A 13,766-nucleotide genomic window follows, 5' to 3' on the forward strand; every position below is an offset into this window, starting at 1 on the left:
AGTGAAAATTATTAAAAAGAGAGAAATATGTTGTTAACACACAGATATTTCTATTCCGATTGCATTTCAAATTCTTTATTAGGAATGGATATTAAACTTTAACATGTCTTTTCAGCATCGATTTACATGATATTTCCCTTCTGAGTCATTAACATGATGAACTATCTTAATGGATTTCTTAAAGAACCATCCTTTCATTCCCATAATTAATTTAGTTAATTCAAAATGTTTACTTTGCACTCACTGTCCTCAGTTCTAGGTAATTATATACCGTGTCACTAGAACAGACATGACTGCGTCCTCATAGAACTAATCGGGTGGGGGAGATGAGTTCATACCAGAATATAAGTATATGAGTAAACTATGCAAGTACAAATTATTATAAGTGTTACAAAGAAAAAAGAACCAGTTTCATTAAGACCACTTGGTCTTAAATTAAGAATGATTTTTTTTTTCTGGATTCTACCTACCTCTTTTTATTAGAGAATTTTACAGTAATATTCAGTAGTGAAATTAGTTCATGGTATTCTTTATGTGTGGTGTTTGGGATCAGTATTTATACTGATTATGTAAAAAAAAAAAAAGGCGAAAGCTTTCTTCTTATGTCCTCAAATAGTTTGAACAACATCAGAATAATCTGTTTCTTAAAGATTTAAAGGCATTACTGTCTAGGTTGAAAGTAAAAGTATATAGTCCTGGTTCTTTTCAGGATGTAGCTTCTATTTCCTCCATAGTTATTTTCCTTTATTTAACCAAGTTTTCATATTTGTTTTCAATTTTATTTCTAATTTTGGGTATTTGAGATTTTTTTTTTTGTCTTATGGAGGATCTATTGTAATGTCTTTAAGCATAGAGTCTTGGGTTTATTTATCAATCCATTGCTTTTCTATTTTCTATTTCATTAATTTTTACCTTTATTAATTGCTCCTTTCTGCTCACCTCAGCTTTATTTCAGTGTTTTTCTTCCCTAACTTTTTGAGTGGAATGCTTGACTTACATTTAAAGTAATGAATTTCCTTCTGAATACAGCATTAGTCATCAACTATAGATTTAATAGTAAGTGTTTTCATAATAATTTAAAAAATATATGCTGTAATGAAATCTTGGTTTCCACTTGGGCCCAGCTCCAGTTTAAGAGTAGTGTTAACATTTCCAGATGTTACGGTTTTACTCGTTTCTATTTTTGTTATTATTTTCTGTTTTTCTTTCACTGTGATCTGAGAATGTGGTCTGTACTATTTCAACTTCCTGGACTTTATCAAGGATTTCTTTGTGGCCAATTACACGATTAACTTCTGTAAATGTCACACAGGCACTTGAAAGCAGGTGTATGGTCTGTTTTCAGGATTTAGAGTTCAACATTAGATCAAAATTAAGGACTCATTCCTCTATCCTTACATATCTTTCTGTCTACCTACCTTCCATGAGCTAAGAGAAGTTTCTACTCCTCTCACATTTCTGTTAATGTAGTTTTCAAAAGAGCTGCTGCCCGAGTCTCCTGAGGCCTCCTGGCCTTGGTGTCTCCCCCTCCCACCCCCCAGGCCCACCATGCTGAGCAGCTAAATACTAATGTGGGGCTTCCAGGAGCCTCTGTTGCATCTAATGCTTCCACCTTGATTTTAACTTAGATAGCAATAGTATGGCCTTCTGCTTTCTTTTACTTTCAAACAGAGTTACTTTGTTTTAGATGACATTTATTTACGTATGAAGCCAAAGTATTTCACAACCAGCAAGGGCCAGTTAGAAAGGGCACTATTTCTACAACTCTCATAGATCTGAACCAGAGAACACTGGCTGAATCCAATTTCAGAATCTTTCAAAATCAGGCTGGGAATTTTTCTGAAGTCCAATTTGGGAATCTTTCTTTATTACCAGGTAAATTTACCCCATTTACATTTATGATCATAACTGATGTGTATGATCTTAATACTGTTATCTTACTTTCCTATTTAAAATTTCCTTTGTTTTCAATATTTTCCTATATACTTCACATTTTGTCTCTCGGTTGTTTGCTTTTGTTCTCCCTATCTGGTAATTCGGAAAGGAACAAATATAAAGTTCTTTTTCTGTTCTTTTGATCAATAGCATACCTGAACATAGTATAAATTTGTTTCTATAAGTAACTACCACAAATACAAATCTTCCAATTTAAAGGAGAGAATTAGGTCGTGAAATGAAAAAAAATGAAAGCTCCAGCCCTTCCTTAACATGAGCGCTGCCTGTCCCAATGGTGTAAGTATAACCTACAGAGTCCTAGCAAACAACACCTGATGTATGGATCATCTTATCTGCAAAGAGGCAAAAGAAGCATTATAAATAAATATTTTAAAAGGCAATTTTTCCAAATGATTAGTGAGAGCTCCTAGTGTTGATTTAAATGAGAGAGAGAGAGAGAGAGAGAGAGAGAGTGTGTGTGTGTGTGTGTGTGTGTGTGTATATGAGAGAGGAGGAGAGAGGGTAGATTTTAAAAATATATATAGTGGGCTTATAGAAGCAACACTTTTCAAATTTTATAAGGTGACTCTGGAAACAAAAGGAGATGGGTGGGTCAACAATGAATGAAAGAAATGTATTTAAGAAAATCATACTGCTTACATTTACGTTTCTTATTAGCCACATTTCATTAAAGTTTTTTAAAACACGTAAACAAGATCGGTCTTGGTAAGTAATTCCTGATACAAAAGTTTCAGTTGGGATCATTCATTTGTTCCTCTTTTAATAATTTTCAATTATGTACTAAGAAAGACAATCCTCAGAGCTCAGTCTGACAAATTGTCAGACAGCAAATAAAATTACCAAGAAGTAAAAACCCTTACATATGTTTTTAAAAGAATTAAACATACCAATTGTAGCTATGGACATGCAAAATATAATTTGCATAATTGAGACTGGGTTTATTACTACAGATCAGAGTTGAAAAGTAGAAATGACGAGAAAGGAATCAAATGAATGCTCAAGAGCCTCCTTCCAATCTCTTTCCTGACTTCGCATGGCTAGATTAGAGAATTAGGAAACAAAGCGTGTCCTTACCGAGAAGTGCCACCAGGGTTAACAGTATCACTATGTGCTTCATTCCCTTTCTCTTATGGAAATATAGCAGAGTGCAGAAAATTAATATTTCTAAAATCTAGAAATGAAAAAGATGAAAAAGAGTAAACTATAAATTATTTTATACAAAGTCTTCAGAATGCCACACTTCCCTTTCTGATTTTGCAACAGTTTTCCTATGAGAGCTGAGGGTGACTGGCGTTCCTAAGATAATTATAAACATATAAGAACAATATAAGGAGCCTCAGGCATCCAGACCCAGAGCTCTAACCTCACCTATATGCCAAAGACCCTGAGATGGGCAACTCCAGTCTCATTTATCCAACGATCTTCTAGGCATCTCCATATGCACGTTTAATAGCCATATCCCCAAAATATGGGCAATGCTAAACTCCTGAGTGCCTTCCTTCCCTACCTATCCCTCCTGGGGCCTTCCCCCCCCCAATGAATGGCATCAATACATACCTCATTGCATCAGCCAGTAACTCCTTCCTTTCCCCCACTCCCTGACACCTTCTCTCTAACCCCTGCAATAGCTTCCAATTTGTCTCTGATTCGACTCTTGCCTCTACAATCCAGCCATTCAGCAGCCAGAGGAATCATTTCAAAGCACAACTTGAATAATGACATATGTTATTTGTAGAGAACATATATGATACACACATAAGGTATTTACATAATATGACAAGCAGTCGCGTGCCCTGCACCCAGCCAGAGAGAGAGAACCTGCCAAGACCTCTGAAGTCTCTTGCGCACCACTCCCCAATTGTACTCCGCTCCTCCTAGGATCTCCCTAGCAACCACTACAATGAATTTTTGTGTTTACTATTTACTTTCTTTATAGTTTACTACCTTTTATGTATCCTCAAACAGCACCCTGTTTATTTTTGCATATGTTTGGACTTTATACATGCAGAATCATACTTGTTTTCACTTCCTGGTTTTTGCATATGTTTGGACTTTATACACCTGAGCCAGCCACAGATGGCCTCCCCCACAGTTCTCTGCAAAGCTCAGATGGCTCCTGCCTTTGGGCCTTTGCCCTAACTACTGGAGTTGCCTGGAATACTCCTTCCCCGATCTCCCTACAATGGCTTCTTCCAATCACTCAAATTTCAGCTTGAAGATCACCTCCTCCGAGACATCTCCTCTGACCACTCTGATCCAGCAGAGCCACCCCTTGTCTACTGTAGAGAGTTTTATCATCATCTGGACTATTTCCTGTTCATGCTATTATGGGTTTCTTTTCTGTCTCCCTGACTAGCACATGAATGAGAACAGGGACCTTATCTGTCCTCTTCGCTACTGTCTTCAGTGCCTGGGCACTGTCAGTCACTCAATCCATATTTATGGAATTAATGAATAAATGACACCTCAAATTTATTACGAGCAACTTGCCAAAAACCAGACCTAATGTCTAAAAAATTGAGTGTTCAATAAATATTAATTGACCGAATGTCTAAAATTTTCCTACCCTTAAGAAAACGGGAACGTAATTTTGAGTTCTCAATTTTATTTTTGTTTTAACATTGTTTCTTTTTTGAAGTCCTTCAGATAACCTGAAGCAAAGCTATTTTTTTTTCAAGGAGGCAGTATCCCTGGACTGAAATCATAAATATGAATGTTTACTTCTCTGACGTCAGACATGTAAAAACACCACCACTAATTTTTTTTCTTAAAAATTACTAGAGTTAGGGACTTCACTACATTCAGGCCTGCATTTTACTTAAGGAGCCCTCCTCTAAATCAACATGAATCTCTGCTGTTTCAGTTCAAGGTCTGCTTGTTTTTTACCCCTTTAATTCTCTGTGGGCATGGAAAGCAGCAGGACCATATCTTCCTCATTTAAAAACCTTTCATCTCATATGGAAGATTAAGTCATCCCTCAGTCTTTTCCTGGTTAATTAAACTAATTACTTTAACTTTTTCTTATAGGACTTATTTGCCAGGCCTTTAATTTAATCAAGTCGTGCTACAAAAGCTATTAAACTCCTATCACTTTGCCTTCCCCAAAGCTGCCATCAAAACGTTGGGTGTCCCAATGTCTGTACGGATCTTCAATTGTTAACAGAAATATCCCTGCTGGCTTTGTCCCCGCTTCAACCACAGGCTTCCATTTCTCACATGATACAATTACAAATGACTCACAACAGCGTTTGGGACCCCTGTATTCGTTGCTGGAGACAAGGAGGTTCTTCCTGCACTAAATGCACAGAGCGTGTTAGCTAAATCTATTAGCAAGAGGATGATTACTTTGGGGAGCGGATGGGGGAAAATGAGGGGAGTTATCAGTTCTAAATATCACATATGACTTTTTTCCAAATTCCATCTCTGTGGCTCCAGATAAATAAAACATGAGCTCCTGTGACTCAGAATGACTATAGTTGCCCTATGTTTTGTCTTGTGGCAAGAGGTCATAGAGCTCCCAGGAATAAAATATTCAAGCAGCACGAATTCATGTTGTTTTTTTTTCCTAGCAACATTTTCTCCCTCTCTGAAAATAACAATATTAAAGCAGCTGTGATTTCTACAGGCTGCTGAGACCCAGGAAGAGGCTGCTTTGCTGACTGCTACCTCAGAGGTCAGAAATAATAACAGCACTTACCGAAGGCTTACTAAATGCTATTCTTGCACTAATTCATGGAATCCTCACAACAACCTTAGGAGGTAGGCACTATTATCCCCATTTGACAGATGAGGAAACCAAGGCTCAGAGGGGTTAAGTGATATACATCTGGTAGGCAGAATAATGGCCTTCCAAAGATGCCCATGTTCTAATCTCTGTAACTTGTGTGTATGTTACTTTACATGGCAAAGGGGCTTTGGAGATGTGATTAAGGCTATGGACCTTGAGATGGGGAGATTATCTTGGATTATCCAAGTGGGTTTGAAGTAATTGTATGAGTCCTAAAAAGCAGAGAACCTTTCCAGGCCTGGTCAGAGAGAGATGTAATGTGAGAAAGAACAGAGTCAAGGAATTCTGGTGGCATTCCTAGCAGCTGGGAAAGGCAAGGAAACGGCTTCTCCTCCAGAGGCACTAGCAAGGAATATGGCCCTGCCAGTACCTTGATTTTAGTCCAGTGAGACCCGTGTTGGACTTCTGACCTTCAAAACTGTAAGATAAGAAGTCTGTATTGTTTTAAGACACTAAGCTGGTGACAATTTGTTACAGAAGTAATAGGAAACTAACCTAGGTTTTGGTATCTGAAGTCTTTCCAGGGGAACCAACGTTCCATGCTCATGGATTGGAAGAACAAATATTGTGAAGATGTCAATGCTACCTAGAGCAATCTACACATTTAATGCAATCCCTACCAAAATACCATCAACTTTTTTCAAAGAAATGGAACAAATAATCCTAAAATTTGTATGGAACCAGAAAAGACCCCACATAGCCAGAGGAATGTTGAAAAAGAAAAGCAAAGCTGGCGGCATCACAATTCCGGACTTTAAGCTCTATTACAAAGCTGTCATCATCAAGACAGTATGGTACTGGCACGAAAACAGGCACATAGATCAATGGAACAGAATAGAGAGCCCAGACATGGACCCTCAACTCTATGGTCAACTAATCTTTGACAAAGCAGGAAAGAATGTCCAGTGGAACAAAGATAGTCTCTTCAACAAATGGTGTTGGGAAAATTGGACAGCCACATGCAGAAGAATGAAACTGGACCATTACACCACGCACAAAAATAGACTCAAAATGGATGAAAGACCTAAATGTGAGACAGGAGTCCTTCAAAATCCGAGAGAAGAACACAGGCAGCAATCTCCTCTACCTCAGCCGCAGCAACTTCTTCCTAGATACATCGCCAAAGGCAAGGGAAGCAAGGGCAAAAATGAACTATTGGGACTTCATCAAGATAAAAAGCTTTTGCAGAGCAAAGGAAACAGTCAACAAAACCAAAAGACAACTGACAGAATGGGAGAAGATATTTGTAAATGACATATCAGATAAAGGGCTAGTATCCAAAATCTATAAAGAACTGATCAAACTCAACACCCAAAGAACAAATGATCCAATCAAGAAATGGGCAGAAGACACGAACAGACATTTTTCCAAAGAAGACATCCAAATGGCCAACAGACACATGAAAAAGTGCTCAATATCGCTCGGCATCAGGGAAATCCAAATCAAAACCTCAATGAGATACCACCTCACACCAGTCAGAATGGCTAAAATTAACAAGTCAGGAAACGATAGATGTTGGTGAACGCTGTGAATTGTGTAAGACTGATGAATCACAGACCTGTACCTCTGAAACAAATAATACATTACACGTTAAAAAAAAAAAAAAAGATAGGAGGAAGGGAAAAATGAAAGGGGGGGGGGAATCGGAGGGGGAGACGAACCAGGAGAGACTATGGACTCTGAGAAACAAACTGAGGGTTTTAGAGGGGAGGGGGGGAGGGGGATGGGGTTAGCCCAGTGATGGGTATTAAGGAATTAAGCAGGGCACGTATTGAATGGAGCACTGGGTGTTATTCGTAAACAATGAATCATGGAACACTACATCAAAAACTAATGATGTAATGTACGGTGACTAACATAACATAATAAAATTAAAAAAAAAAAAAAGAATCTTCGGGATGAATTTTCTGAATTGACTCTGGGGTTTTCTGGATTGATTCTCTAATCTAACTAGATTTAAGGGCACTCATCACCCTGCGGAGGTGGGCTGCCTGGTTTTGAATTCTTAGTATTCATGTAACCTCGGACAGGTTACCTACCTCAGTTTCCCCATCTGCTGCAGAGGTAAAGGACAGAACGGACTCAGAGCTCTGCCCAGGGCTCAGCGTGCTTGGTGAGCGGCGGCTGCAGCTACCGGAGAAGTGGGCCCAGTGCAGATGTGCAAGGGCTGTATGCATTCCGACGGCAAAGCAAAGGAACCCCGTGTGATACAGAGTGAAGCCTGAGAAAAACAGCTTTTTTTCCCTTCATGTTTTCGACACCTGGCGGGTTTTGAAGCAGCTCTGCCGGAAAGGGTGACTTACTAATTAGCTTAGAATAATTAGCCCAAAAAATAGGGCTCGGCCCCTGCTTCTGCTGATTTAATTTTTTTGTCTGGTGGAGACAAAATGAGCACCATGCAGATTATTTTGTGAAGGATCTTATGTTCATGACAGAAGTTGCCATATGAATGCTCTGTTGGAAAGTCTGGGTGGGCAAAACGGCCACAACCAAGCCTGCCAAAGAACATGAAGTAACTGAGGCTCAGGGCCGAATTTCCTCACGTGGGCTCTGTGGACCGCATTAATAGGTGTTACTCAACCAAAGGTCCTTCGAGAAAAGGACCCCGTGGTCAGCAAGCCTGTTTCCTTCCTAAAGGACCTCTGGCTTTGAACATGCTAACAGAGATGAATTTCTCAGAGAGGGCCATGTTATGCACAAGCTTTCCTCGCAAGTTTAACCTTGAAAATGCACTTGTTTTTTGTGAACAGAGGTTGGGAAAGGCTGTTTTAGTGGGTGAGCAAAGGACACGTCATTCTTCACTGGCCAGTTGATACCAGGCTTCTCAAATCCTCTTCCTACCAAAAAGAGAACCAGCTCAGGGGACAGGCTCCTGGGCCTTGTTTCTGAGGCCTCCACCTTGTGTAAGCCTTAAGGGTAACTTGGACATCCACCCGGTACAGGGAAACCCACGAGACAAGGAGATGCTATCAGCTTCCTGGGATACAATTTTACAATCCCCTTTTGAGAAATGTGAAACTTATCCAGACAAAAATATTTTTATTCATTGTATTAGTTATTTGATCAGTCCTGAAAAGCATTTCAGGTACTGCATTTATCCTTGGTGTAATCCAAGAACAGCTAGATGAATGATTCTTCAAAGAACAGTCTTAATGGCTGTAATTATGATCTTTGCAGTCATGGTTGGCAGAAAAAGCACAGAAACTGCCACCTCCAAGGATTAAATATTAATGACTTTAATGCTTAACAGATTTAAACCAAACTTCAGCTCAAGATCTTAGCATATAATTGATATCTTTAAATTACAAACTAAGATAATGCAGATAATTCCCTTTAGAGTCTACAGCCAATAGTGTTATTCAAATGTGACTTTATTAAAGATTTATTTTATACTATCTTATAAATACCTGAAATTAGTTACATTTTTGGGTGACATTTACTTTCAAATATACTTTCATTATTTTATAGGAATATGGGCCTCTCCCAGGACAGTAAAATCCCTGTTACAGGAATTCTTCTCTAGACCCTGGGTGTCTAATCAGTTGAATGAACTAGTGAATAAATGAATGAATGAATTTAAGAGTTGACTTTGGAAAGTGGCAAAATGCAAGTAATGTCAGAGTGTTTTTTTGTGGAACTTTAAGGTTTAATAAAAAGTAGTTTTGTTCTTTTCAATGTTTCCTCTGGTGTTAAAACAATATAAGATATGTCATCGTCAAACAATGCTGTTTATTCCAGGTAATTAAGTCTTGATGCAACTTTAATCTCCAAAGGATTCAACTCTGGCTATTCATTTTCTGGTCACAGACTGTGTGACCCTTTTCCTACTGGATGAAGAATTTGTTTTGCCTGTAGGCAAAGAATAATAATACGTTGGTAAGACTTCAAGTCTGGGCTACCATGAAACACTAGGTAAATCCTTCTAGAGCCTTGGATTTGATTGATGAACTCTGTTAAAGGGTTAGGTCTGGTGGATAAGCAGGAGGGTTACAATGGGGCAGAGGAAGCACAAAGTACGACAGGCCCGAGGAAGGCTAATCTGAGCTGGAAAGTCCAATCTTAAAGGTTGATGGAGAGCAGGAGGAAGGGGGGCCTTCCAATACAAGAAAGAAGAGAGTTCAGGGGAGAAGATATTAAGTTCAGTTTTTGAGATGATACATTTGAGGAACCTATGAGACATCCAGGCAGGGATGAATAATAAGTGGACCAATGAGAACATAGATCTGCAACTCAGAAGAGGCCTGGGAAAGAGATGTAGGTCTGGATTTAGAAGTCTTCCTTCCTATAGGATGATGGGGGTTGGCAATGAGATCACCCTAGAAAACCATGGAAGAGTATGTACCTGAATAGATAAAGAGTGGTTGGCACAAGAGAAGGAGGTACCCACCAAGAGAATGGGATGGACGGTCAGAGAGGAAGAGGAGAAACAGGGAAAACAAAATGAGGAAACCAGGAAAGAGAGGCGCTCAAGGAGATGATGGGTCACTAGTAAATGCTGCACAAGGTTCAAGAAGCAGCAGGACCAAAAAAGCAATTCCGCTTGGCAATTCGTGGGTGCGGAGGGAATCTACCAGATTAAAATGAGTGAGGAGTGACTAGGAGCTGGGAAAGCAGAGGAGAGAGTGGAGTGGGGGGGAAATAGGACAGTTTATGACAGAGGGTGTAAGGATGAGGCGTTTTTTTTTTTTTTTAAAGCAGAGAAACCTGAGTATCTTTGTTGAGTAAGAAAGTAGCATAGTGGGAGGCTACGAAGAGAAAATACTGTAAGCATTTGTGCTCCAGGGGTCAGAATTTTATGTCAGAGACAGCAAGATACATAGAATTCCTGTCACACGGACTAAGGACGGTCAGATAATAATGTAGGACCATGTAGTCTCCACTGTAATATTCTGGGTTACACTTAGAGCAAATCTCACCAAAAAACATGTCCCTACAAAGGCCAATGTCACGCTTGAATAATAGGTGTATGAAGTAGGGTCACACTAGCTTACCTGTTACAGTGGCAGAGGACTAGACCAGATAGCTTTTTGAAGTCACTTCTAATCCTAAAGATGTATGATTCTCTGTGCTTTGATTCTTTTTGTTGAATTCACAATTATTTTACTAATACAGTTCTTGGTTAAATGCTCATGACCTCTATCCCAGTTTTCTTCTTACCACCTGCCCTTCCTGGAATATGTTGATTCTGCAACCTAAACCAACTTCTGTAACAAGTTACATACCAGCTGTCTCCAGCACATTCGATAGTCACTGAATCAAATAAAATATCCCAATTAGTGCCTTCAAATTTCTACATCAGCCATTCCATTCTTTTTTTCTTTTTTTACACATCTCCCAATATTACCCTACTGCTGTCTACTTCTCCCCAGACAGTCTGCTGCATTCGTCTCAAAGAATACTTTTTTGAAGAAAATATCTATCTCGAATAAAAGTCGATGAAGTTAAATGTGTCTTCAGGCATTTCCCTTTGACCTAGAAAGAGAGGTTTTTTGGGTTTGTTTTTTACTTTGAGTTGTCCTACAACATGTTGCTTTGGAATTTGCTGGACTAAATATTGTGGAAATTGTTCCAGTGACAAGTCACCCCCAAGAATAGGATACTCAGGAAACTGGGGGTGTTCTATCGTTGATTTAGTGTTTCAAATACCTTGGCCTTGGTCAAATATATTTACAATTTAATGAGATATTAATGCTGAGAAGAAAAGACTTTATTCATTCTCTAACATCTGCATGTACCAATGGTCTAGATAATAGAACTTCTGGTAGAGTAAAATGTTTAAGATTCTTACCACATAGATCAGGAACTGCCAGCCAACAAAGTAATACTGTACCGTTCTTGCAGAGATAGACTGACTTCTATTTGGAGCAAAGTTCACCAATAAGTATGTTCCCGCAAATGCCAATGTCATACCTTTAAATAAAATTGAAAAGACAAACCAAGTTGAAAAGGGATATTTAAGCCTTTTTGTCAATTCAAATATTACCTATAGAATGAGCATTACTTATAAAAGTGCCTTTAGTCCCTCCCTATTAAAATATGATTCATCAAACCATCCCTAAATAGCATCATGCATTCACTTGATGGCATTATCTTTAAAACAGGGGATAAGGGCCAGGGAAAGGGTGCGGTCGGACCTAACTTCTGATTTTTCTTTTTTGTTCCAGATGAATCCTTGCCTCTTCAGAAAACCTTTCCCCAAAGATGGGAAAGATCAGAACATATGCATTTGGACACATGAAAACATATCCAAGCTGGCTGTTTATTTCTATGTGGACCAGTAAGTACACGATAGATCTAGATCCATCAGAGCCCAGAGAGTGGGGAAGTCTATCACCTGATGATGACCTGATGATCTACTCTGTACTTATTCATCTTTGAAGCCTTTACACACACACACACACACACACACACACACACACACACACACACGATTTTACACTTTGAAACTCTGGTAAAAGAGCACCTTAATCATTGCCATGTATTGGAGTCCTTTTAGCAGAAATAACAAAGGTGAATGCTGACTTTGCTATAAGATTTACTTACTCCCATTTAGAATCTAGAATTCTAGGGCCAACTTAGTAAAATATCCACATTTTAAGCATATGTAAGGAATGTGTTACTGTCATCCCTTTAACAGTATTTAAAATAATAGAGGAAAGAAATGTGTATGGGAAGCGGGTCTACGTAAGGGGGAGTAAAGGGAGGCCTTGACATTCCAAATAACACTGAAAACTGCTTATTTATTAACAATCAGTAGAGAAAAATTGATATAGGTAGCATTTTTCAGATAGCACCCTTGAAAACATAATTCAACTTGTTTCATCACTAAGGTCAGCACTGTTGTGTATATAATTTACAACCAGCACTGACTCTAACCTGAAGCAGTTTGGCTCGTCTATAAAATCTCACAATTGGAAGACATCAATTTCCTGTTCCTCTTAACCAAATGATTTAGGGTTTTGAACTTTTGTTTCTGAAAACAAACAGCATTTGACTTTTCACACAAGCTAGACGATAGCTATTTGAGGTATTGTAGAAGCTATAAAATAAGCTTCCTCTAATGTTAAGAGCTTACTCTGTAATACTTTGTGAAGGCAGAAATTATATACAAAATTTCAAAAGCTATTTCTAATGAGAGTTTTAAAAATAAATAAAAACTATATATATTATTAAGCATTGCGATAAAAGGAAAATAATAAAAATTACAAGTACCTAAGAAACCTGGGCAAAATTATTGGTGAGCCCCACCCTTTCTTTGGAAAAGAGAAAAAGATCTTGTAATTGTTCAATATTAGGTTCCTAGGAGGATGCGCTTCTAAAAAAAAAAACAGTCTTCTAAACTTGGTATAGTGCAGTAGAATAAATGCATTGAATACAACTTAAAAATTGCAGAGACTTCCAGCTTTCTTTTGTGAAATCCAAATTTCTTATTTTTATTGAGTTCCTCTGCCAGTAATTTTTTTTTTATCTCCACTAGCTGTATCTAGTGTGATTACATTTCTTTATTTTTAAATTTAGTTTTGATTGGGTAACACATGCATATGTAAAAAATTCAAAAGACACACAAGGGTGGTGAGTGAAAAGTTAAATCTCTCGTACACCCTTCTGGCCCACTAGTTCCCCTCCTGGCAGTAAACACTGCCACCAACTCTTCGATTTCCCTTTTCAGAGGTGTTTTATGCAGGTGTGTGAGAGAGTGCATGCGTTTGAGTTTTCTACACAAACAGTAGCATATTATATACACTTTTCTGTACCTTGCTTTTGTTCTATTTAACAGAACATCTTGGAGAACATTTCACATCAGTGTATATAGGGCAGCCTCATTCTTTTTAAGTCTGCATAATGTCCCATTCTCTGGAGGGAGTGTTATTTAACTTAACTTTCCAACAGGGTCCCTGTTTCCCATCTGCTTCCACATTTGCATACTGTGCCCATTTCTACAAATGTAGATCTTCACTGCATTTCAAAACTCCTTGAAAACAAATAAAATGACTCATGATTTTGCAATTATACTTTCAAAGTA

General features: G+C 38.4%; 1 protein-coding gene across 3 annotated transcripts in view; it reads right to left on the reverse strand.

Annotated features, from left to right (window-relative positions):
- The window catches only part of NIPAL2 (NIPA like domain containing 2), a 75,007-nt gene that overhangs the window by 15,890 nt on the left and 45,351 nt on the right, over positions 1–13,766 (reverse strand). For all 3 annotated transcript variants that reach the window (XM_044914655.1, XM_021688689.2, XM_021688690.2), the window contains exons 5-6: positions 11,532–11,653; positions 3,031–3,127 (exon numbers count right to left, since the gene is read on the reverse strand). In XM_044914655.1, the coding sequence (XP_044770590.1) occupies positions 3,031–3,127; positions 11,532–11,653 (219 nt within the window). The remainder of the gene's footprint in view (positions 1–3,030; positions 3,128–11,531; positions 11,654–13,766) is intronic.

Source organism: Neomonachus schauinslandi, chromosome 4, assembly GCF_002201575.2.
Source record: "Neomonachus schauinslandi chromosome 4, ASM220157v2, whole genome shotgun sequence".
Taxonomy (NCBI): Eukaryota; Metazoa; Chordata; class Mammalia; order Carnivora; family Phocidae; genus Neomonachus; species Neomonachus schauinslandi.